The sequence below is a fragment of the Xenopus tropicalis genome, chromosome 4, assembly GCF_000004195.4.
Source record: "Xenopus tropicalis strain Nigerian chromosome 4, UCB_Xtro_10.0, whole genome shotgun sequence".
Taxonomy (NCBI): Eukaryota; Metazoa; Chordata; class Amphibia; order Anura; family Pipidae; genus Xenopus; species Xenopus tropicalis.
Genome location: NC_030680.2, coordinates 13,037,747 through 13,064,686, shown reverse-complemented (window position 1 = coordinate 13,064,686; position 26,940 = coordinate 13,037,747). Strand labels below are relative to the sequence as shown.

Genomic DNA, 26,940 nt, shown 5'->3' with positions numbered 1-26,940 from the left:
CTGGCTGTGACTGTAAATTCCAAGACTGAAGGTGAAAAAAATGAATTTACAGTGTAAGTAAAGTTTATTTTGCTCAAATAACATGATAGAAAAGGATTTGGAACTATTTCGTAGGGTGACAAGTCCCCTTTAGGGATTTGGATTCGGGTTGGGCAGGCAAATGGATTCGGGTGGATCCAAATCCTGCTGAAAAAGGAATCTTGGATGAATCCAGAACAGAATCTTGGACTTGGACTTTCACAAAGGATTTGGGATTCAGCTGAACCCCAAAATAGTGGATTTGGCGCATACTCAGTTTAAATAACCTCCAGTAGTAGCTGCGACTGTGTCCTATTTGTTCATTTCTCCCCTGTTTGAAAGTCTGACCTGTTTCTTGCTTGAAAGCAACTAGAGGCTGCCTTCCCCCCAACGTGTTGCGGTCTCGAGTTAAGCAGTGAGAAACATTACGCCCTGCGGCAGTGAAGCAGTTAAGGGATGGGAGGGCTGTTAGTGAGCCCTGAGAGTCGCCAGGTGTACAGACAAATAGATGCCGCACACTGCGATGTTGTAAAGGAGCCGGCGGCTGCTGAGTGAGGAGAAGAGAGGTCGGAGCAGACTTGTCAGCACCCTGCGGTTTTACACATCAGGGCTTATATCTGACAATGCAACGCCGACACCTCATCTTCCCTTGCTGACAACTGTGCCGTGTAGCGGCGTCATTCACCTTCCCACACCCCACACCCTTCTGCTTACCTTCAGGGACCAATGAGCCCCCTGTACACCCAGGCATATGGAATCATTCTTTTTTCCTCTTCCAAGCCAACTGATTAAAGGGGAAGTTCACATTTATATTCTGTTTATAAGAGTTTGCACCTCTTCCCAACTTTAAAATGGGGGGGGTCACTGACTCTGGCAAGCATTCAAATGAATAGGAAGCCTTAAAGAATGAAGGATGAGTACATAGAATACAAACTAAGCCAGAAGAGAATCCCTTTGATACATCCGCTCTCTTGCTGTAAGTAGTGTTGTGAGCGCCATTTAAATGACACAAGTAAAGCAGAGACGCCTGTTATATCTTTGTCCTGTTTACAAGCCGAGCATTCAAGGGAGAGCGTTATCGTGTCATGAAAAGGAAAGAGAACTGGCACGGGCGTACAAAGGACTTGCTTTGGGCCAGCAGAATTGGATTTTTCATCTGTCCCTATTACATCAGGAATACAGATTACACGCTGAGAGGCGAAGAGACGAACACAAGAGGCAGAAATGCTCATTTATTAATAGCGTGCCTGTTTAGCCCGCACAAACATTCATGCGACGCAGCGGTCGCATTTATATTGCAGAAAAGTCCCTGCTCCCTGGTAATCCCTGGGAGTAAAAGGAAATATCTGAGATACAAAAGGAAACGCATGATCCGACGAGATACAAACCAGCTCTCGGGCAGCTTCTCCTTCTCTTATCTGATTAAAGAGCTGAATATCTTCTCCAAGCTAATTGCAGTCGAGGAGTATTCTCCAGGCGAGGGATGGGGAAGCCGACAAGTAAGTGCATGCCTACCCAAACTGGCCACGGATACGCTGGGCCAAAATAGGACGATCCGATAGTCACAGCCCAGGCCAATGATCCTCATAATGTAAGAGGGGAAAATAGAATTAAGTGCTGCTTGAGTTCCAGTATTCAAGGTAACAGGCAGCCAATCAGGGGGGCCCGATAGGTGCCGTGCTGTCCAACTGGAGGGCCGCATGTGGCCCTCTAAATGATTTTCATGGCCCCCAGTTTGTTAAGAGGCTCCATAGACTTCATCATTTTACTTGAATCTGGCCCTCCAGCATTAGATATGCAATAATATTTCCCCACTACATGTAATAAACTGGACAGCACTGCATGGACCAATAAGCTACTCACTCACTTGTGGGGTCGTGTCGAAGTGATGCGTGGGTCGAGTTTTTCTCAAACCTAAACTGTCCGCTCCTAGCCCAAACACTACCTGAACCGGCTAGTCCCCTCTATTTATAGACTCGCGACACGCCCACCGCTGACATCACAAAAGAGGGTGGAGTGGGGGCGGGCCTATAAATAAGAGTGCCAGAAAAGGAAAGCTGACAGTTAAGGTCGTGGGCGGGTAGGGCAAGCAGAAGAGCTTGACCCAAACCCACCCGCGACCAGAAAATGTTGTGCAAAGGTCCCCGCAGTTATCGGGCCGGCCCACACATCACTACCATGTTGGAAGCTTTTGGCACCAGCTTACAGCCACCTTTACTCTGCTAAGGAGGGTCACTTAGAGAGTAGGTGCTTATTGCATGTCACCCTATTGGTGCCCCTTGTACATGGGTACAAGATGATCAGTCAAACACCAGAGGCGGCCAATGAGACTGCAAGCTGAACCAGGCTGCCTGTCAAAAATGAACATAAGAAACGTCACTCTAGGACAGCAGTTCTCAACCAGTGGGTCGGGACACCTTTGGGGGTCGAACGACCCTTTCACAGGGGTCGCCTAAGACCATCGGAAAACACATATTTCCGATGGGCTTAGGAATAATTTTATGGTTGGGGGGTCACCACAACATGAGGAACTGTATTAAAGGGTCATGGCATTAGGAAGGTTGAGAACTACTGCTCTAGGAGATGCGATTTGCACATCCACAGGTGGTTTCCAACAGTTAATGCCAAGATTATTGCCCTAATATCCTGAAGATGTCCAAAACAGACATATTGCTCTGATAATCAGCTGAGCAGAGAGATGTGCATAGCGGAGCCCATTGCCCCGCTAGTTATAACATTTTAGGAATAACCTTTACAAAGAGGTTACACTCACTCAAACTCCTCGTACTCTAAATCTCCAGTCTCTACTGCTCCCTGAGCCTCGCTGGAGGATGAGACGGCAGAGGTGCGCAGGCGGTTTTGCTGGTACCTCATAGAGCGTTGCCTTATGCTGTCTCTCCGTGACAGGTACTGGATCATTCTTTGTGCGTAGTAGGCAGCTGGAGACAACCTGGAAATAAAGAAATAAACAGGCATGGTTAGCTGTCACCACCAACAAAGACTGGCATACAGATTTAACATAACCAATGTGTTAAAGACTTTACTTTGCCTTTAATATTTTTTATTAAGAATACAAAAAGGAGCAGTAGTGATGCCCCTACAGCCATTATTCATGTTATACCCTAGTACAGGTATAGGACCCGTTATCCAGAATGCTCGGGACCAAGGGTATTCTGGATAAGGGGTCTTTCTGTAATTTGGATTTCCATACCTTAAGTCTACTTAAAAATCAATAAAACATTAAACCCAATAGGCTTGTTTTGCATCCAATAAGGATTAATTATATCTTAGTTGGGATCAAGTACAGGTACTGTTTTATTATTACAGAGAAAAGGGAATCATTTAACCATTAAATAAACCCAATAGGGCTGTTCTGCCCCAATAAGGGGTAATTATATCTTAGTTGGGATCAAGTACAGGTACTGTTTTATTATTACAGAGAAAAGGGAATCATTTAACCATGAAATAAACCCAATAGGGCTGTTCTGCCCCAATAAGGGGTAATTATATCTTAGTTGGGATCAAGTACAGGTACTGTTTTATTATTACAGAGAAAAGGGAATCATTTAACCATTAAATAAACCCAATAGGGTTGTTCTGCCCCAATAAGGGGTAATTATATCTTAGTTGGGATCAAGTACAGGTACTGTTTTATTATTACAGAGAAAAGGGAATCATTTAACCATTAAATAAACCCAATAGGATTGTTCTGCCCCCAATAAGGGGTAATTATATCTTAGTTGGGATCAAGTACAGGTACTGTTTTATTATTACAGAGAAAAGGGAATCATTTAACCATTAAATAAACCCAATAGGACTGTTCTGCCCCAATAAGGGGTAATTATATTTTATTTGGGATCAATTACAAGGTTCTGTTTTATTATTACAGAGAAAAAGGAAATCAGTTTTAAAATTCTGTATTTTATTAAAATGGAGTCTATGGGAGTAGGGCTTTCCGTAATTCGGAGCTTTCTGGATAATGGGTTTCTGCATAAGGGATCCGATACCTGTACTGTCTTGCATTCTTCAATTAAAAGTTAAATAACACAAGAGGTTTTTTTTTATTGTTACCTGGCTGGGTCAGGGTAGATTGGATGCTCTCGAGAGCCGGTGGCATCGTATCGGGATAGAGAGATCAGCGAAGACTCCAAAAGCCTCCTGGAAAGCGGAGAAATAAAAATAATAAAGGTCAAGACACTAAGCAAACTCACATACCCTGCTCCGGGCATTTATACAGCCAAAAGCCCCACTGTTGCCAGAATGTATTATGGGAAGAGGGATATTATGGGAAGCCAATAAAGCATTTCTTTCCTTGGAATAAAAAAAAAAAAAAGAAATAAGCAATACTCCTTTCTCTTTCTATATTCTCTTTCTATCCCTTACTATTGTCTGAAGGTTCTCCCTGACTGACACTGGATAAAGGTGCTTTTGGGTATATTAGCCTTAGGCCCACTTTTGTCACCCTAACTACAGAGCTTAGCACTGGCAATGGGAAACAACCCAAAGTATTTTTCTGCATCTGACTGGTTTCTCTGAAGGGCCAATTAAAATGTTCCATTCTGCTACATACATTTGTATATCAGTCATTTTTAGTTTACCTCATTTATACACACACACACAAGTACAATGGCTTAAGGTGGCCACACACAGGGAGATTTAAGATGGCAATTTGAGTCCTTAAGATCGGTTGGGCAACTTATCTGCCCATGTATGGGGTCCCCCAAGGGGCCTCCCCGACAGATATCTTGGCCAGGTTTGATTTTCCCATCAGACCGGGGACCACATCAGCTTTAAAGGCTTCTATAACCAGTGTTTTAATGGCCCTAGGGCCAAACTATTAAATCACTCCGACATTGCCCACCTTGGGTGGGGATAGTGAGAGAAAGATCAGCTGATTCAGCGACACCGTCAAATGAGCGGATCTAACCACGTATGGCCAGCTTTAAGGTTGCCATACACACTAAGATCCACTCGCTTGGCAACAAGCCGATGCCGACGCCGATCTGACTACATTTTTAAACCTGTCCGATCAAGATCTGGCCAATTTCAGGCCAGATATTGGTTGGTCAGGCCTGTCGTTAGTGCCCATACATGGGCCGATAAGCTGCCGAATCGGTCTAAGGGACCAATATCGGCAGCTAGAATTGGCCTGTGTAGGCCCGCTGCCTCTTAACGAGGTATGGGCGGAGCCACATATGGGGCGTGTCTGTGGAACATTTTGGGAAAGACACCACTCTGCAGGGAAACCAAGAATGTATAAATGGGTTTTGTTCTCATTTAAAATAACAGTAACACCAAAAAATGAAGGTGTTTTAAAGTAATTCAAATATAAAGTACTGGTAAAACTGGTGTGTTTGCTACAATATTATTACTATAGTTTATACAAATAAGCTGCTGTGTAGCCATGGGGGCATCCATTCAAGCTGCCAAAAAGGGCACAGGTTACATAGCATATAACATAAGCTCTGTAGAATATAATGGGCTTTTATCTGTTATCTGCCGCGTATACTGTGCCTTTCCTCCTTTGAATGGCTGCCCCTATGGCTACACAGCAGCTTTGTTTATATAAACTATAGTAGACTTACTGTGGCAAACACACCAGTTGTAGCAGTGCCGGGCAACAGTACATTATATTCATTGCTTTTGTACACTTTTTTGGTGTTACTGTGCCTTTAAGAAGGCCCCTGCCCCATCCAGCCTACGATGTAATCAGCAGGTACAGCAAGAAGGGAGGCAGACAGGGATACGTGGTGACCCCATAGGACTAAATGCTCTATAATCAGGGGTATCATCCATAATTGCCTTCCCTTTGATGTTGGGCTTTTTAACGAGAGGCGCTTGCATCATAACAGAGTGAAATAACGGCACATTAGAGCCACTAACAAATCCGAGAGCAGCTATGGAGGCAAGGGTTGCGCCTGCTTAATTTCAGGGATACTGACAGTTAAATAGCAGGATCGGCTCGTTACAAATAATTAAATGTTAATTATATTTTTTTGGTATGCATTTTGTTCATCCAGCACAGATGCCGCATAGAAGCTATTTTCTTCTGAAGCTTAAGGGGCAATTATCCAAACAAACAGGCCTCGAGTTTGCCTAAAAACAACTGTATATGGCTAAAAACAGGACTTATCCAGTCGGTCTGCCCAGGGGCCCGGCCTGTGGGTTCTGCCAAATGCCAGGGGGGCTGCTGTAAGGTGCAATAGCCCAGGGGTGCCCAGACTTTTCCCCCCGTGGTCGACTTTTTGCCCCTCCCTGCATACGTACACACACCCCAAAAAAACACGGAACCGCCGCACTTCTGACTTCGACATGGTCTACCAGAAATCCACGGGGGATCGACTGGTGGACCGCAGTCAACGTTTAGGCCACCCCTGCCATAGACACTCACTATTTATTGGGCGGACAGGGGGGCTGTTTGGGCCTCTGGGTACTTGAAATGCCAGGGCCTGTTTTCAACCTGTCTGAACCTGCCCTGCGCCATAAAAGCCGACTTGGACACTTCAGAGCGAGAATGGCCAATCTCACTTCATTCTGCTTTACTCTTCTCATTCCCAAATGTTCTACATTTGCCCTTGATTTGTCATTGCTCTTCCATGATTCTCTCTGCTTGGCCACATTCTGTGGAAGTATAAACAACCCCCCCCCCCCCAAGCTTATTTAAATACCGTACATCCAGTCCTAAGCCGACTATATAGCACGCTCCGTCATTCTCTTACCTTGAGTGTTCCCAACATAAGAATGGACTTACAGAACTGATTATCTGTCACTGGCAGAACTGTGTCAGCATGACAAACTACCAGCAGCTTCTTTACAGGGACAATACAGCTCAACAGAATAGAAACCCCACTACTTTGTGGATCAGTTTTGGGGAAGGCCCCTTCCTGTTTCAGTACAACGTGGCCTCCATGCATTACGCCAGGTCCATACAGAATGAGTTGTTGAACTGGAAAAAACCTGACACAACCAAGTCTGGACTGAGGTTCAAGGCCCTGGCATTGCAAGTACACAGTTTACTTTTCAAAAAACCGTGTTTGGGTGGAGTTCCCCTTTAAAATATAGTCACATATAGCTTTCATAGCCATAGGTTGGAGCAGAACTCATTGAACTCCATGACCAAACAGGGTACATTTCCCTTTAAACTGAGAATGCAAGTAACTCTATTGAAGAGGCTATATAGCAATGGGAACTAGCCAGCAGCTTAGTCATAGTCTAGAGCCCCTTTGCGCTGAATTATATGGCTATGCCGCTCCAGCGGGAAATACCATTAGGGAAGGAAAGATAAGCCGGACTGAGGGACGCCTAATACCACTCTGGATTGGGGGGGTAAATGGAATTTGTTAGGGGGCTCTGCTCTCGGTGATCTCAGCCACTCAAGTCTTTCTGCACATCCGAGTGCCAAGTTTTTTAATTCTATTAAATGGAGAAGCTTCTGCTGCAGATTTTTCCGCCTGTAGACAAGACACAGGGGAGGAATGAGGGAAGCAGCATTGGAAGGACTTGGGGGGGTGGGGGTAGGGGGCCGATGTTGGAAACTGGCACGATTTCTTCTCGCCCACAGAAAAGCCGATGGATAAAATGAGAAGGGACGGAGGTTGCCAAGTTTACATTGGCGCTCATGTATGAGCCAATCATAGCACGGGCCAGCTCCATACGTCTCGGCCAAAAACCCACAAGGGGGGGGGGGCGCCAGGCCAAAAGCTCGGAGGAAAGGTGGAATAAGATGCAACTTCTATCCAGTGTAAAAGAAGCCTCCGTGCCCGCGTAAGGGCAGCAAGCACGTGATTTGTCATTCAGATGCCCAACCAAAAAGTTATTGGTCTCCAGTGGAATAAAGGTTGATAATCAATGTATATGATTGAAGCGGGGTAGGTCGATGGCCAAAAATAGTGGAATGGTGTGGCCTCCACCTCCCAGGGTTTATGAACCCCCACTGTATATATATTTATATAATACACAAGAGCCATGAATATCCTGTAAATTATATGCTTATAAACGGTGCTTGGTGATGTCATCAGTTATCATTGGTGATAACAAATGACATCACTAAGACTTTTATATTATAATAAAGTACCCCCTGTTTAAAAATGAGGATATTAGAAGTCACCTTGGAGTTCCATATGGTCGCGGGATTCATCGGTGGTTTATAGTATCCTGATATTATACAAAAGGGGGTACTTTATTAACTATATATAATGAACTTGGACATTTACAATATGGAGACGGGACAAAGATTGTGCCCAATGCACTGCAGTGTTCTCTTGCTGTCACCTGTTTAGGATCAACCATGGGAAATGTCCAGCCTCTATACGGCCATCTTAACAACATCTCCGCCTGGTGGCCGCTTTAGAGCACTAGACAGCTGATGGGGCAATTTTGTTTTTAAGAGTATTCAAGTTGTTCTCAAATGAGGGATTAGACTGGGCTACGAATTCGGCAGAATCGTTTGTGGAGTACCGGGCAACCATGAAAGTATTAGGCAAGTCCATTGAAGGTACCCCCTAACTTTGACCCGTACGTTGGATAATACCCAAAGTGCCCACAAACTTCCCTGCTCTCTCCCCAAGAGTAAAGTCAATGTTCGGCCCAATGAATAGTTGGGAAATGGAGGCCATTCAGTGCTAGAAACTCTTTTCTTCAGCAGTCTCCAATCCAGCCGCTCTTTCACAAGCCATGGGTTTTTCCTTTTGATTTAGGCGGCTTTTGTACTCGTCCTCTCATTAAATGTTCCATTTTCCCGAGACTGGAATTTACATATCCTATTAGGGCGAACAAAAGAAGCGGCAGCACTGGCAAGCCTCGTCTGCATTGGAAGGAGCCCCCAACCCCCCCCCCCCCCAAATTCTGAAAGGATGGGAGATGCGGGCGACTCTTCGGAAGAACGGAATTGAGGCCAAGGGAAGATGCTGAATTGTGTTTAACTCTGCTAAACTTATCAGCGACAGCAGGTTTCTATACGGCACCGCGTGAAAAATGCAACTTGCCTGCGACTGCATGGTGCCGTCAGCTAAGCTTCTTTAGAAAGGGGGACAGATAAAGGGAGAGAAGAGAAAGCAGGGGGAGATAAGGGAAGGAGAGGGCACGGGGATGGATGAGCGAGACAGAATGAGCAAGGGGGATAAAGAGAGGGTACATGGAGGCTAGGCCTTTATATATGGGGAGAAGGTACCGCGTGTAAAGGAATCGGCAGAGGAGAACGTCATGAAGATGTCAGAAGGTGACAAACAGCAGGAGATGCAGCTTCCATTGTTCTTTATAGAGATTATATGTTATTCCCATCAGTCCCTGCCCCAGTGGAGCTTACAATCTAAGGTCCCTATCACATTCCCATCAGTCCCTGCCCCAGTGGAGCTTACAATCTAAGGTCCCTATCACATACCCATCAGTCCCTGCCCCAGTGAGCTTACAATCTAAGGTTCCTATCACATTCCCATCAGTCCCTGCCCCAGTGGAGCTTACAATCTAAGGTCCCTATTCCATTCCCATCAGTCCCTGCCCCAGTGAGCTTACAATCTAAGGTCCCTATCACATTCCCATCAGTCCCTGCCCCAGTGGAGCTTACAATATAAGGTCCCTATCACATTCCCATCAGTCCCTTCCCCAGTGGAGCTTACAGTCTAAGGTCCCTATCACATTCCCATCAGTCCCTGCCCCAGTGAGCTTACAATCTAAGGTCCCTATCACATTCCCATCAGTCCCTGCCGCAGTGGAGCTTACAATCTAAGGTCCCTATCACATTCCCATCAGTCCCTGCCGCAGTGGAGCTTACAATCTAAGGTCCCTATCCCATTCCCATCAGTCCCTGCCGCAGTGGAGCTTACAATCTAAGGTCCCTATCACATTCCCATCAGTCCCTGCCCCTGTGAGCTTACAATCTAAGGTCCCTATCACATTCCCATCAGTCCCTGCCGCAGTGGAGCTTACAATCTAAGGTCCCTATCACATTCCCATCAGTCCCTGCCCCTGTGAGTTTACAATCTAAGGTCCCTATCCCATTCCCATCAGTCCCTGCCCCAGTGGAGCTTACAGTCTAAGGTCCCTATCACATTCCCATCAGTCCCTGCCCCAGTGGAGCTTAAAATCTAAGGTCCCTATAACATTTCCATCAGCCCCTGCCCCAGTGAGTTTACAATCTAAGTTCCCTATCCCATTCCCATCAGTCCCTGCCCCAGTGAGCTTACAATCTAAGGTCCCTCCCATTCCCATCAGTCCCTGCCCCAGTGAGTTTACAATCTAAGGTCTCTATCCCATTCCCATCAGTCCCTGCCCCAGTGAGCTTACAATCTAAGGTCCCTATCACATTCCCATCAGTCCCTGCCCCAGTGGAGCTTACAATATAAGGTCCCTATCACATTCCCATCAGTCCCTTCCCCAGTGGAGCTTACAGTCTAAGGTCCCTATCACATTCCCATCAGTCCCTGCCCCAGTGAGCTTACAATCTAAGGTCCCTATCACATTCCCATCAGTCCCTGCCGCAGTGGAGCTTACAATCTAAGGTCCCTATCACATTCCCATCAGTCCCTGCCGCAGTGGAGCTTACAATCTAAGGTCCCTATCCCATTCCCATCAGTCCCTGCCGCAGTGGAGCTTACAATCTAAGGTCCCTATCACATTCCCATCAGTCCCTGCCCCTGTGAGCTTACAATCTAAGGTCCCTATCACATTCCCATCAGTCCCTGCCGCAGTGGAGCTTACAATCTAAGGTCCCTATCACATTCCCATCAGTCCCTGCCCCAGAGGAGCTTACAATCTAAGGTCCCTATCACATTCCCATCAGTCCCTGCCCCAGTGAGTTTACAATCTAAGGTCCCTATCACATTCCCATCAGTCCCTGCCCCAGTGGAGCTTACAATCTAAGGTCCCTATCCCATTCCCATCAGTCCCTGCCCCAGTGGAGCTTACAGTCTAAGGTCCCTATCACATTCCCATCAGTCCCTGCCCCAGTGGAGCTTAAAATCTAAGGTCCCTATAACATTTCCATCAGCCCCTGCCCCAGTGAGTTTACAATCTAAGTTCCCTATCCCATTCCCATCAGTCCCTGCCCCAGTGAGCTTACAATCTAAGGTCCCTATCCCATTCCCATCAGTCCCTGCCCCAGTGAGTTTACAATCTAAGGTCTCTATCCCATTCCCATCAGTCCCTGCCCCAGTGAGCTTACAATCTAAGGTCGCTATCCCATTCCCATCAGTCCCTGCCCCAGTGAGCTTACAATCTAAGGTCGCTATCCCATTCCCATCAGTCCCTGCCCCAGTGAGCTTACAATCTAAGGTCCCTATCCCATTCCCATCAGCCCCTGCCCCAGTGAGCTTACAATCTAAGGTCCCTATCCCATTCCCATCAGCCCCTGCCCCAGTGGAGCTTACAATCTAAGGCCCCTATCACATTCCCATCAGCCCCTGCCCCAGTGATCTTACAATCTAAGGTTCCTATCACATTCCCATCAGTCCCTGCCCCAGTGAGCTTACAATCTAAGGTCCCTATCACATTCCCATCAGTCCCTGCCCCAGTGAGCTTACAATCTAAGGTCCCTATCCCATTCCCATCAGCCCCTGCCCCAGTGAGACTTCAGGAAAGTGTGTGTCTATGCATGTAGTGCGTGGCGAAAAACTTTACAACTTCCGAGTTTATGTGGCGAAAAATCAAATGATTTTAAGGATTCGGTTCGGCTAGAACCATGGATGCACTGAATCGAGGATTTGGTTCAGGATTCAGACAAGATTCGGTGCATCCCTGATATACAAACACACATATATAGAGGCAGTTTATAGTGTTTCTGTGTTGTTTTCTATATAAGCCCTATTTAATGAGTTTAATCAGGGAGGTATCTTTTTTACTTTTTTTTCTTAAATCTGCAATCCTTAGAGACTATCCTATTCAATGGTTGAATCCACACTGCAGCCAGGATGAGAGCTGCTATCAGATATATGATATATACCCAAACAAGCCAAGATGCCTTCCCACGAGCCATTAGCCAGAGGGGCTTAGCTCATTAAGCCGCCATTAACCTCGCACCTCTAATCAGCCTTGTGTGCAAAGCTCTCCCTTTCTATTTCGGCGGAATCCTTCAATAAACCTGTACCCCGTGTGTCAGTACAGCGAGGGCCTGACTCCTGCAATTCCCCAAACACGGAGACTTCTGTACAACATGCAGTCTGGTGGAACGGACGAGTCGGAGAACGTGGCGGAAGAGAAGCTTCGGAAAAACACCCAGTTAAATGAGAAACTTTTAGTAAATAATAAGATTTATGGAAACCTCAGGAGAAAAGTATTATTAGGAGCTTGGTTCCAGAGGGGTGGGTTCACTGTCAAATTAACTTTTATCGGGTTATGTAATAAGGCTCTAAGTTTGCCCAGGAGCAGTAACCCATACCAACCAATCACCTGTTTAAAAAAAAACATTGTATTTGGTTGCTATGGGTTACAGCTCCTGGGCAATCTTAGTGCCTTTTATTACATATGGGGGTTAGTATTTTATACAATGGCACCTTACAAAATGAGCACGGAGTATCATTACAATGGTACGGCAGCAATTTACAAAATGTACAAATTGAACAAGAGATTGGTACATACAACAATAACTGGAGATAATGCAGAAATACTTGATGTGGAGTTTTAATTCAGCGGGGCAGACGGACCAGAGGAATGACTTTACATTTGACTGGTATCTTTAAGAATGTCTCTGATGGTGATGAGGGCGGGGGGGGGGGGGGGGATTATCAATGGGGTTTGTGTGTGGGGGAGCAGTGCTTGGGGAGGGACCAGGCACTTCAGGGTTAGGGAAGTCAGTCCCCCAAGACTTTGTAGAACCTAACAAGGAAGTTACATCTCATATAAGTTGGTTTATATAGTGGTATCACTTGTGTATAAGATCCAACCAGCAAATAAAAAATTAAGACCAATTGCAAATTGTCCCAAAATAGCACTCTCTACATCAGTGTTCCCCAGCCAGTGGCTCACGTGCAACATGTTGCTCCCCAACCCCTTGGGTGTTGCTCTCCAGGGAGTTATTTTTGAATTCCTGACTTGGGGGCAAGTTTTGGTTGAATAAAAACAAGATTTCCTACCAAATAAAGCCCCTGTAAGCTGATAGTGTGCATAGAGACCCCTAATAGCCAATCACAGCCCTTATTTGGCTCCTCCATGAACTTTTATGGTGCTTGTGTTGCTCCCCAAGTCTTTTTACATTTGACTGTGGCTCACGAGTAAGAAAGGTTGGGGGCCCCTGCTCTACATTATACTAAAAGCTAACTTATAAAGTGGCTATACAAGGGTTGATTAAAGCTGCTGATTAGGCCCCGCCAAACCAAGTAAGCTGTTTATTGGCCTTTCCAATAGCCTTAAGATTAATTTGAGATCAGATATCTGAATTTTTGTGATAGGTGCCCTTTAAGAGCCAATTACTTGTAGCAAGGGTCACACACACTGAACCATGCACACGTGGCTTCTCTTTCAGTCTCCTGTCTGATGCACAGCGCAAAGTCCCATATATACCCCAAGATATATACAGATCAAACACATCAGTCAGGTGTTAAGAACCATCAGAACGATAGCTGCTGCAAAAATAGCTCTTAATATCTCTGCATCAGCAAAAGGAAAGATGCTGAGAGCTGCAGTTCTGCGGTATGAGTGCTACAGGTTGCCTGAAGCCCCGCTATAGGGTAAGATATATGAATGTATGTATATGAGCTCACGCTGCACTGTTGGATTCTTACCCTATCCTTCGCCTTTGATTTCATTCTAATTTTATTTAAACCTTGTGAGTCATCGCGGTGTCAAACAGAAGGCATTTGGCTACGGTAGCAATCACCCAATAGAATATCTCAGCTTCCAACGGCAATATCTGAACAAGCCCCAATGACCAACACTGAGTGAGGTCTTCAGTCCGGTCCCCTACACCAGCAAGAGCTTTTAAGGAGAAGGAAAGGTACAATAATTGGGCAAAACGTTAGGCACCCCCCCAGTGATGGTAATCACTTACCCTATACCTTTGGCTGGTGCTCCTGTTAGGAGCAAACCGCACCAGCCCGGGGTAGCCAAAACAAAAAGCCAAACAAAAAAGCCACCATTTTCACTCTATTTCGCAAATGTCAGCCCCAGGATCGGGAAGAAAGAAGACAGGAACAAGAGGATCGCCCATTCGCAGCTACCCAGGTTTTCTCCTAACAGGAGCACCAACAAGGGGTATAAGGGAAGCAATTACAGTCACTGGGGGGTGCCTACCATTTTGGTGCCCCCTCTGTGGGCCGAATCTTGCACCAAATTCTGGATTTGGTGCATCCCTAGAAAAATCAAACCTGCCCAATCAGCATTTGGCCAATTTTAAGCCAGATATCGGACGAGTAGGCCCATCGGGGTCCCTGTACACTGTCAGATAAGCTGTCAAACTGGTCTGCAGAAGCCGAAATCTGCCCTTGTATGGCCACCTTTAGATGATTGGTTGAAGAAGCTTGGGGGGGGTGTCAGATATCACGCTCTCTTAAGGTGGCCATACACGCTAAGATCTTCTCCTTTGGCGAGATCGCCAAGCGAGCGGATCTTCTCCCAATATCTCCGCCTAGGGGTGGGCGATATCGTGCTAATTCGGCCAAGAGATCGAATTAGAACAACAGGTATAGGTGTCCGTCAGGTCGGGGACTGCATCAACAAGCCAATGCGCTCTCCGATTCGACGGATTTTTAAACCTGCAGGATCGAGATCTGCCCGATATCAGGCCAAATGTCAGTCAGGCAGGCCCGTCATTAGTGCCCTTACACGGGCCGATAAGCTGCCGAATCGGTCTAAGGGACCTATATCGGCAGCTAGAATCGGCCCGTGTATGGCCACCTTTAGGACTACCCACGTGTTGCTGCTGCCTGGTTCACTTAATGATCCTGACAACAGCCGTTCTGTAACGAGGCTGCAAAAGCAGTCCCGGGCTAATTGCCGGCTCTGCTTCGGTTGGAAGAAGAACAGTATCCCTTTAAATAAAGGTAGCAATGAAAATCTTGCAGCGTGGGTAAATACTGTCCCAGATTAATTAATTCCATAGATAATCTAATCAACGGAATTCTCATGCTAATTCAGACTGCACAAAGTCAGCATTATGAGCTGTCTAAAGTGATATCTTTCAAAGGGGGGTACCGTCAGGATTTGCTAATTGCAGATCAACTTCATACGGCAGCAGACCATGTAATTCAACTGACAGATGGGTCCCCATGTATGGCTTCACAAAATGATGCCGTGGGGCGGCCTCCTCGTGGGTCTCTGGGAGAAGGAGGGGTTGAAACATATACATTTCCAAAACCCCATATTTTTTTGTTAAGAGGACATACTAGCCTATATGTAAATAGTACAACCCACGGTTGCACGGATATAGCCATGCTACAGGGCTTGGGGTCAGCGACTAAAGCTTGCGTTTCTGGGAAACGTGTTTCCTCGTCCTTGCAGAAATTTCAGATGTCCTAGATAAAATCTCTTCTCCAGAGTGTTGTAGTGGAATCCCCTTGAGTCAGTGGCTGGTCCTGCTCTACAGATGGCTAATTCAGTGCAAAATGGAAAACTGCTACCCTGCAGCGCCACCATGTGGTAAAGAGAAGAACTGTCTTTTTATATAAGTAAATTAGGAGCTTAGGATCTAATTCTAGATCAGTGTTACCTAAAACTTTGCTGCTGTGGCCCATAACAATCCCTTGGAGGGCCACACCTGGCTTAAGCTGGCAATGCACGCACCAATATTATTGCTCGATATTTGGTGCATGTATGGCGGTTCGACAACCAATATTGCAAAAGCTTCAGATATCAGCTGTCTCATCGATCAGGCAAGACAAAAGATTTTGATGCTCCCGAGCAAAATCTGCGCTAAGGGCTGAATTCTCAGGTGGAGGTAGAATCCTTATTGTTTCTACATCCACATCTGGCGATTCAGCCCTGAACGTCAGTGGTGGGAATGAACAATCTTTCCTGAACACAATGGTCCCAGGAAAGGCTGTAATTGGTACATGTATGGCCACTTTATGGGCCTCGAGTGGACAATCCTGAACTAGTTTTGTCTCAAGAAAGGAGTTAACAATGGATTGTTGACACCAGCATCAAAGGCCATTATTTCACATAAAAAACAATTAGCAATGTCCCGCCCCATAACCCCCGTCCTACCTTCTGAGAGAATCCTCCTCTGTGCTCTCCTCCTGCAGATCTTGTGGTAAGGCCTCTTGGGATACATTCGGAGCTCTGCTAACAGATGCTGGCTGGCTGTAGACACGTTCCCAGTGTCCAGTCTCTGGGTTATACACCACGCCTACTGTTCTCTCCTCCTGTGTAGTCCCATTTTCCAGACGGTTACTGCTTGCTGCCATGCTTCCTAGGTCCACTCTCTCCACCCTGGGCGTTCCAGGATGATCTGTGCTGCCAGCGGCGAGACCGGCCTGGAAAGAGCTTGGGGGAGGAATGGGTGGAGGCTGCCAAGTAGAGGTTCCTGCTGTCTCCGGATAAGTTGGGGGTGTCCTTTCCCAGCGCAGTGTGTCGTTGTTGAAGGTCAGCAGGTTGTGGCACGCACGGCAGCGATTAATGTGTCCACGGGGCTGGTTGGAGGTGCTGTCGCCTGAATGAGCTTGTGGGGGTTGATGAGATGGCCCAGGCTGCTCAGGTTCTAAGTTGTTGTTAAGCATCTCGTGAGTCTGTCCCTGTGTTGTTCCCGGTGCTCCTGGCTCCAGTTCATGAAGCCTGTCATACTCGAGGAAGAAGCGTCTCAGGTCACACTGAAGTTCAGTTCGAGTGGTTGTGGGGTGAACAGGTGGTGGAGCGGCAGAGCTGTCAGACTCAGAGCTAGAGAATCCTCTCCCCTCTGTTGCTGAGGTGTATACAGAAGAGGACGTTTCTCCCTCCTGCTGTCGCAGAACAGACAAGATGCTGACAGAAGAGGCACTCGTCCTGGGTGGCGGCATGGGTTCCATCTCCGGTCGAGGTCCCATACTCAGCACAGTGCGAGTCCATTCAGAACCAGCCAAATCAGTGGATGGTTGCTGATAGCGGGAAGGCTGCCCTGTTAGTGACCGGCGGGTAGGCCCCAGGCTCAGGTTACGCAGTGTGTTGCCGGCTGTGCTGCTGTGCACGCTGCTGAAGGCAGAAGGGCGGCTCAGAAGACCATGATCGTGTTGAGCGGAGGACTGGTGCTGCTGCTGCTGCCGTTCCAAGGAGTGCGAGGGTTCTGTCTGCACTGGGGAGAAAGAAGTGGAAGTAACCCCTGAAGAGGTAGAAGGAGCCCCTGGTGCTTCTGGGTGTGGGAAGAGAGGAGAAGACAGCCGTGCACTGGAGCAGCGGATACAGAGGCACAACATACTGGGGTCTTGGCAGCAGGGAGTACTGACTCCTGGGGATCGCTCTCGGATGCGGGTATACAAAACCCGCTGGTTGCTGTCATTTGATGGGGGAGGCAGTGGTGGAGGTGGAGGGGGTGGAGGAGACGGCGTGGCAGAATCCTGCACAGGTGGCTGCTCTCCTGCCTGGGTACCTGACGATCGGGAGGAGAGCATGTGCAGAAAGTTGTGTAGCAGAGGAGTCCTGCGCACTGGCTGAGTCTGCAGCAGGGAACGCTGCCGGTATATGGGAATCTCTGCACTGTCCAGGGGGATCTCCGACTCTTCATCACTCTGAAAAAAAGATTAAGATGTCGAATTACCTTGCTACAAACATGCCATTCCTGGTGTCGGCTCCAAACATCATTTGTTTCTTTTTGCCATGTTACTATCTATTTCCTTGGGCAAATCATTTCTCGATCAGTCTTATTCAAAGCCCCCTAACCCGATGGTTCAGTTAAAGGGGTGGTTCACCATTAACTTAACTTTTAATATGTTATAGAATGGCCAATTCTAAGCAACTTTTAAATTGGTCTTCACTATTTATAGTTTTTGAATGATTTGCCTTCTTCTTCCTCTTTCCAGATTTAAAACAGGGGTCACAGACCCCGGCAGCCAAAAACCTATTGTTCTTTGAGGCTACGATTTTATTGTTACTTTTACTTAAATCAGCCCCTCTACTATTCATATATTAGTCACTCTCAAACCACTCCCTGGTTACTAAGGTAAATTGGACCCTAGCAACCAGATAACTGCTAAAATTCCAAACTGGAGAACTGCAGAACAAAAATAAAATAATTAAAAAAAAACAAATACTAATAAAAAATGAAGACCAATTGCAAATGGTCTCAGAATAGCATTCTCTACATCATACTAAAAGTTATCTCAAAGGTGAACAACTGCTTTAAAAAGGTGGAAAATATAGCAAGTATCTATTTTAACAAGAGACCACACTGTGTAACTAAGAATCATTTATCATTCCTTTTTACATTTCCTTTCAAGAACTAAAGTCTAAAAGGATTATGGCTAGAAATGCTTTATTTTGTAAACAGTACTTACTGCACAAGCATTACCAGCTATGTCCCTAATGCAATAAAATAACTCCATCTTATTTTAATAGAATAATAATGGGAAGGGATATTCTGTATGCACATTTAGCCACACCCTCAAACATATTTTTTGTGGTTTTTCAGTTATTTAGCTTTTTGTTCAGCCTCTCTCCTGTTTGGCATTTCAGCAGCTTTCGGGTTGCTGGAGGTTTGTTTACCTAAAGTAAACAATTAATATCCCATATACAGTAAAACTCACCAATTGGAACAATAGGCTAAGGGGAGTAACCACATATATCTTCTTAAAAAAAAAAAGACAGGCTGGCACAAACTGGACCAATGAAGACTGGAGTTAATATCTTAGGGTGACAGGTCCCTTTAACTGCCCAGTCCCCAGTGTGATTCCATTCAGGTTGTGAGCTGGGAAGGACTTGGAGCTGCTGAATCAGGGAGGGGTGGCCCAGGGAAGCATCACTTTGAATCCACCCCTGCCCATACACAGGACAATAAGATGTCAATTCTGGAGGAAGTGTGTCAGCAGATTTTATCGGCCCGTGTATGGCCAGCTTAAGGTGGCAATATACGCTAAGATCCGTAAGATCCCTGGGGCCAAACAATTGAATGGTCTGATGGTTCTTGGACCGCATAAACGAGCCAGTGTGGTCCCCGATCCAACTAAAATTCAAACCTGCCTGATAGAGATCTGGTCGATTTCAGGCCAGATGTTGGTCAGGCAGGCCCGTCCTTAGCGCCATACATGGGCCGATAAGCTGCCGAATCAGTCTAAGAGGCTGATATCGGCAGCTAGAATCGGCCTGTGTATGGCCCCCTTTACACATAGTAAAACTTAAATATAGAAATTTCCAAACAGAATGTGCTTCCATTAATATCTGAGAGCAATAAGGACAGTCAGAAAGCTTACCTGCTGGTTAGAGGGGTTTACAATAGCAGTAAGAAGATAATGCCCAAGGGGGTCAAATCGTACCAATCTGTGGAGGAGAGACAGAGAGAACACATATAACTTCCTTTCAAACACAATAAAAGCACCAAATGAAACTAAGCCCAAACACTTGTCTTATCACAATGCTGCTCTAGGTGACAGGGGTGCAGCAGCCCCTCAACAATCCCCCTGTTCATGGCTCCTGGGGTCAGGTTAGTGCTTAGGGTGGATCCATTTGTGTCATTGAGCCAGAATGCATGTAATCTTCATGTCACATCTGCCAGGCATGTGGCAGTTATTATGCAAAATTCAAGGTTTTGATCCAAACTGGCCGATTTCCTTATCTTATTGTATGATTTCAAGGAACGCCCTACTGACCCACAGACAGAATGCCACTGTGTGGCATATAACGTGAGAAGGGTATAAACATTCTGTAACAGGAAGGCAGTCAATGTTATATACCTTTAATGCATTATAATAGGAGCAAAATTGCAGTTATTTACCTTTAATGGCTCACTGGAGAGGTAATCAATGCTAACTCTCAGGACAATAGGATCTATTTGTCTGCCAGCGTCTATTTTATCTATTCAGTTGGCTATTAATAGGTGTCCCTTTTAATCACTCATTATTTTCCAATTACCTTCTCGGCTGAATGGAGTACAAGGGAGAGCCACTCAGCATTTCCCATTGCAAACACTAAATCACCACTGTATTGAGCCTTTTCGGTGGAACTGACAACTGAACCCTCACAGGGAAGGTGTGAGTGATGGCATCTGGTCAGGGAGTTGGAAGAAACCCATGGCAATTTAGATGACAGCTAAGGCATGATTCCCTTTCACATATCCAGCTTACAAAGTGATTAGTGAATAAATAAGCCTTGGAGCTGCCAGCTGTATCCCACATGCTGAAGGGATGCCCCAGAGGTGAGGCTTCAGCCAAGCACTCAATGAAGAAAATTGCTATTAAGAGCTAGAAGTCTGGGTAGAAGTAGTGCAGATAGACTTGTTATCAGGAGATGATCCTTCTCATTTGCCTTTACCCTTAGGGAAATGGCACACTGGGCGATTCAATGCCAGTATGAAATCAAGGGGGCAACAAACTGCTCCTAAATTCCAAATCTATCCCAAGGCTGGGCATCGCTAAACCTATAATATATGCCACCTTTGGGTGGGCACCAAATGCCCTATGTGCCATTACCCTTGGGTGTATGCAAACTGTTTCAGGCACAAACTAAAATAACCCTCCATAAGCGAATATTGTAATTGCCCAAAGTGCGCTTGTACCAATAATTGCCAAGAACCATATGACCAAAATATGCTATGGTGCAAATTTACAGTTCAGGCCTGCCATATACAGTCATTTAGCACATGTATGGACCATCTGGAGTGTGGGGCTATCCAATTGACCAAGAGCACCAAGGAACACAGCCGACAGTTTGTGCTGGTTGGGTCTTTGGCAAATTGAATGTTTAAATTTACTAAGTTGGTTGATTTTGACAGTGTTGGACTGGGTCTCCTAGCAAATTAGAATTGAGATTCGGTTCGGTATACGGCCAAATCTTTCAGAAAAGATTCAGGGTTCGGCCAAATCCCAAAATAGTAGATTTGGTGCATCTCTAGTGGAAATTTCCTACATGTTATTTAGACGCAGACATGCAAGATGCCTAGCAGCTTGCTATCCAGTTTGACCTAAAACCCATGGCACTTACAGCATTGATCTTGATTGTTTGATCTTAAAAGTATATATGTTTTATGTTTTTTATTTCCCATTATCATCTGTGTGTTTTTAAAACAGAAGAACCTGTCCCTAGAGATAAATGCACAAGCACGGTAACAAAGTGACCATAACAATCCTTGGTGGCGGTAAAAGAAGAACAGAAACTAGAGAGAATTCAGTAAGCTGTAGATCCCTATAAATGGTGTAGTATAAAAATACTCTGTATAAAACACAGAGTGGTAGCCTTGAACACCGGATGTATGACAGGAAGTTGGGGCCTGTGACAAATTGCGGACTATAACTGTCATGTTAATCTCAAATTTCTAACCAACAATCTGGCAAAACTCCCAGCAACTGTAAGAAGGTAACAGGGGTTTTGCATTGATAAACTAGCTTCTCTATAGAATGGAGTCTAGTGTTCCCCTTAGGATAATGCCAGATAAGGGTAATTGTCGGCCTGTGTTTATCCATAGGCCGAGGATAAGCTCCTACGCTAGGGGCAGCCTTTCCCTGTGCCTGCAACCGGAACCCAGTATTTCTGTGCCAAAATCCGCTCCATGTGCCTGCACCCAGGCCAACACAATGACTCCGGGTTTGGCCACAGAGAAGGCTGATGCCAGCGTAGGAGCGGATTCTCTGCCTCTGTGTAGCCACAGTCCTGTCTGGCACTAATGTATAAAGATCAAAGGGTAAAAGCAGAAGAGCACTCCCTGTGGATCTTCTAGTTCCATGATGTCCTGAGAACTGACAAAAAGTGTATGGCATCCGCTAGATAGAGAACAATCTATAGGTCCCTGGCAGAATGCACATGTACACGCCCTATCTACCATTCGCAGACAGTGGAAAAGCTCCTCACCGTACACGCTCCATTTCACTGGCCGTTTTTACCACAGCAAAAGGTTCTCGCCGGCTCCAGTCCCAGAAGTGAATCTCGCTGGCGGTGGCGATAAGCAGCAGCTGTACTGTGGGGTGGAAAGCCAGGGAGGCGATTGCATTGTTACTGTCCGTGAACCAGCTTTCACTCCCGCCCTGAAAAATAATTCAAATTACGATCGGACATTTGCTGGAAAAAGAGACAATAATACAATCTATGCCGGGGATAAATAGAAAACATTCTAAATACAATTCATTACAATAACAACTAAAGGAGAATGAAAGGTACAATAACTGGCCAAAATATCAGGCACCCCCCCAGTGATTGAAATCGCTTACCTTATACCCCAGGCTGGTGCTCCTGTTAGGAGAAACCACACCAGCCCGGGGTAGCTGCGAGAGAGTGATTCTCTTTCTTTTTCTGCGCAGAAAAGTGAAAAGCTGAACTTTAACAAAAAAGCCAGCTTTTTCAATTAACTGTGCAAGAGCCCCAGGATTCTGAAGATCCCCCCAGTGATTTTTACCTTTCCTTCTACTATAAACAGGCACATAAATCCCAGATTTACATCACACTTTAATGTCTTATGGAACAGGGTTCCAATGCCTTTTCTAATGGCAAGCAACCCTATGCCAGCTCCCCATGCACACCCCACACAAACTATGGGCTTTTTCATGGCAACTCTGCTCCTTATAGTATTTCAGGGTGTGGCAGATGTGCATCGGGTACCATGGGGCAGAGTACTACACATCCACAATGCCCAGAGTGGAGAAGGAAGGAATCTGGAGGGTAAATGAGGCCAGACGAAGAAGCGCTGTAACTTAAGGTTACTAGCAGTAGGAAGAGGGAGAGTAGATCTATAACATTATCACAGCTTTACTTGGTCTTTAAGCGCGGTCTATGTTCCATAAGTTACAGGTAGATGGCATCTATACTCATGTGGAGGTTGTTTAGGATGGATGTGCATTTGAAATAGATTGTTATTTATCACAGTCCTCCTGATTGGCTCGTGGCTTTAATGGTCACTTCCCAGCACCAGGTCCCACGTGTGTTTAGCAGCGTGTCACCATTTAGATGAAACCGACAAAAATATAACCAGCTTTTCCCAGGGAAAAATTAAAAAAAATGCCTCTGTATACCAAAATTATCCCATTATGCATTTTCTTGGCTTGGATCATCAGTCCATCTGGCGAGCCATGATTTTTGCGGCCCCTGTGGAATCCTTGAGTGCCTGGATGCCCCTTGTTTTCTTGCTGTGCATCTGGTACACCTGCTCTGGCCAACAGCCATGTTTCACTGCCCACTGGTACTTGACTTATCCTATAAAGCATTACAAACAAGGGAACTGTGCGGAAAAACTCCAGGTCACCTTTGAAAGGTGCCTACCATAAATTGGCTCTGGATGCTGTGCCCACCATCTGCAGCCTTGACCACACTTTTATACAAGAGGCTACTGATAGTGCCACAGAAGGAGCTAACAGATGGACCACGTCTATTGCATCTTTGGCCATAAATTATGCTTCTAATCTGCTATCACCTCTAACAGAAGGGCACCTTTTACTGGTTCTTCCAGTTCAGACAATACCTTTAAGCACCTATACACTCAAGTTTAGGCTACCAATGGCTACGTGTTGCTTTTGATGCCATATTTGTTTTTCTTCCGCCAAACTAAACTCCCTAAAAACTGCAGCAGTCACTTTGAGCTTTTTTTTTGTGGATTACCCCACAACTTAGAAACTTCTTTATCATTCCTCTTTGTACTCTCTTTCTCACTGTACACCATATTAACCGTGATAGCTGTGTGCACCGAGGAACCTATAAATATTTTCAACACAGATGGGAACGGCTTATCTGCTGCTGTTTTAGGTGTCTTTGCCATCAATGATAGGATGCTTCGCCTCACCAAAAAAAGGCTGTAAGAAAGGCAAGGGTCAGAAATGGAATCTAACTTTCCATTATCCTGCTCCTCCTCAAATATATACTGAGAGTGTTTTTCAGACTCCACTGAAGGATCCAGGATTCTCTTTAGCCTTTATTTGGGTCTGTTTCTTTATCCAGAAGATACCCCCCGACCTTGAGACTGCTTGGTTGAGGAGAGCCTTAAAAGTGTAATCCTGAAGGAGGAGCCCAAGCTGCCTTCTTTGTATATTCAGCAGAATGAGGAAATAGTTCCAGGGTCTGAAATGTGAACCAATGTAAAGAGATAGAACACACAAAGTACACCAGCTACTTACATGTAAATCCCAAATTCGAACCTCGCCATCAAGGCACCCTGATGCAATGAGTCCTGGGATGGTGGGATGGAAAGTCACACACCATGGAGTGCGCCGATGCCCCACGAGAGAATGGATGCAGCGCCCAGTCTTAACCTCTGTGATGTAAATGTTGTGATTTACATGGGTGGAAGCTAGCAGAGTCCTGAAAAGGAGAACATGGTATCAAATAGGTTAGGAAATGCAGCCTATAATGCTCCTAAGGCCAAGTAAAATCTGCTGTTACCCCTAGAGTCACTTGCCAGAAATGAAAAGACACTATGTGCCCAGGGTTGGCCAATTGCTACAACTGAGCACAGACCTCACCGGCACTGACTGCAGTTAACTGAATTGAGCCATTCATGGGTTCTCTACATTATATACCTTCCACTTCTAATGCTAGGGGTCAGGGCCTTGTATGCATTTCTGTGGGAGCCATTTTCCAACCAGTGTATTTATCCTTCACTTATCACCTTGACCTGATATTCTGTCAAATCTAAAATACCAATTTAACAAATTATATCATTCTTTTATTTTTTTCACACTCTTATTAACTCAACATTCATCTTTTTTTTTTTGTTTTTTTTTGTTACGCCTTTAATTCCTAGGCCAACAAGTACTTCTGTGAAACTTTGGCCAAGGCATGCTTGTTGTTTCCAAATGAGAGCAAAGCAAAATGCCGGGGCGTGTAATGTCTGTGTATAAATTCTGAGTCAAGCCCTTGAGCAGACACAGAGTGAATGCTGCTCTTGTTAGGCCCTAATCATTATGCTCAGCGTGCACTTTCTTGGCAGAACCCATGGAAGAAGGGCGATGATCTTGATCGTGTTCTGCCAGGTGGCAAAGCAGCTGCATGCTATCGCGGGTGCCACTAGGCACAGGGGGAGGGAACTTACCTGTCTGGGCTGAAAGCCAGTAGGAATGTAGAACGCGGGCTGTCGGGAAGCTCCACCTTCTGCAAGATAAACAAGACATGGCAAGGTCACAGGTTTGGAAATAAACAAGGCAGAAACAAAATCAGTGCCCTGATTCACCAGCACATTGATGGGGAAAGTCTCTTCAGAGAGCTCCTGTCAGAGTTCACCTTTGGGCTACTTTATGCCTGTTGACAAACTACAATAGCGAAGACATGAGCACAAGTGCAATTTGATATTAACTAGGTAGGCCAGTTATATAACACCAGTTATGGGTACGTGCCTGACATTACATACAGGAGTATAATTATTAGCAGGGAAATGGCACAGCAGATCTATTGCTCAGCATACACTCATCCTAACCAAACAAGTGGATCTTTATACCATTTGGCTACCAATGCTCTGGGCCAAATTGGACTAATATGATTGGATCATAACAGGGGCCTAGTGAAACCACATCATCGTGCCAAGTCTGATGAGATTTGTTAATCAAAAGATATATGGCAGATTTTCACCCAGACATAGGCCAAACAGGCTGTCAGGAGGGTCCCAAACACAATAACTAGCCAACACAGCCCATGTATAGCTGGCCATATATTATAAGATCCACTCATTTGGCAAACAAGCAGTTTTTTCCCCCTATATTCCCACCTTACGTGGGTGCTATCAGGTCTGAAGGGACCGAATTGGCAGCTATAATCTGGCTGTGTATGGCTAGCTAAAGGTGGCCATACACGGGCCAATTTCAGCTGCCAATATCGGTAGCTGATCTGCCTGCGTATGGGCACCAATGATGGGCCTCCCCAACAGACATCTGGCCTGAAATCAGTCTGATCTCAAATGGGCAGGTTTGATTTTTCCGTCTGATCTCAAATGGGCAGGTTTGATTTTTCCGTCTGATCGGGGACCGCATCGGCTCGTTGATGCGGTCCCTGAACTAATGGCACCTATGCCTGCTGTTTCAATTCAATCTTTTGCCCTAGGCACTTTACAGGAGGTAAAATGCATTATAAAATGAAATCAGAACAATGGAAATCTAGGTAAAAAAGCTGAGAGTGTCAGGGTATAAACACCTTTATAAAAACAAAAATAAGCCCTGCATCAGCAATATTTTATTGCATCATTCTCATCCTAAACCCTTCTGAAATACAGAGAATCTGTAAGGGTGCAGTTACCCTTAAACGTCTCACCTTGCCCTCCCATTTCATAAACCGAGTCTTATCCTCCACCAGGCATTGGAGAAGACGTTGGGCTCCCTGAGCTTGCAATCCCCTCTCCCGTCCAGCCAGGATCCGGACAGCATTCTTCTCAGGCACTACCTTCATGACACCACCAGTGCCGTCACAGCAAGCTCTTGGAACTAGATGCAGGAGCTGACATCCAGGAGCAGGCGGACTTCATGGAAGCCTAGTAGTGTACAGGGAAAGGAATGCACAGCCTGATAAGAACAGTATGTACCAAAACATTTCTTATCTCCTCAACAGACACCCCAAACTACTTACTTTGTTGGGGGGAGGAATATGGCCTCACCAAATGGTGTAGTTTACCAATAAGGGTGCAACATAATACATGCAATGCTCTATGGTACATGCAGTGACTATAATACATCTCTGGCTCACTTGTTGGGTCAGTAGCCCCCGTGTGTATGCTGCCTTGCTTTTACCAAGCAATAATATTTTAACTAAAGATTAGGACACTTGTTGTACCCTGAACACTTGTAGCGCTTTGTCCGTTAAAGAGGATCTCTAACTGTCAGCTTGACTCGCTGCTTTGGGCACTACTCAGGGCACAGCTGTGTTCTGTAGATAAAATGGCACTTGGGGACAGAGCCAACTATTCATTAAGTTGTA

General features: G+C 45.7%; 1 protein-coding gene across 3 annotated transcripts in view; it reads right to left on the bottom strand.

The window, feature by feature from the left end:
* Nucleotides 1-26,940, bottom strand: part of ambra1 (autophagy/beclin-1 regulator 1) — a 61,356-nt gene that overhangs the window by 27,189 nt on the left and 7,227 nt on the right. For all 3 annotated transcript variants that reach the window (XM_004913387.4, XM_004913386.4, XM_002934098.5), the window contains exons 2-9: nt 26,281-26,497; nt 25,073-25,131; nt 24,159-24,342; nt 21,910-22,082; nt 19,320-19,386; nt 16,150-17,642; nt 4,090-4,176; nt 2,792-2,968 (exon numbers count right to left, since the gene is read on the bottom strand). In XM_004913387.4, coding sequence (XP_004913444.1) covers nt 2,792-2,968; nt 4,090-4,176; nt 16,150-17,642; nt 19,320-19,386; nt 21,910-22,082; nt 24,159-24,342; nt 25,073-25,131; nt 26,281-26,415 — 2,375 coding nt within the window. In that variant the 5' untranslated portion in view covers nt 26,416-26,497. The remainder of the gene's footprint in view (nt 1-2,791; nt 2,969-4,089; nt 4,177-16,149; nt 17,643-19,319; nt 19,387-21,909; nt 22,083-24,158; nt 24,343-25,072; nt 25,132-26,280; nt 26,498-26,940) is intronic.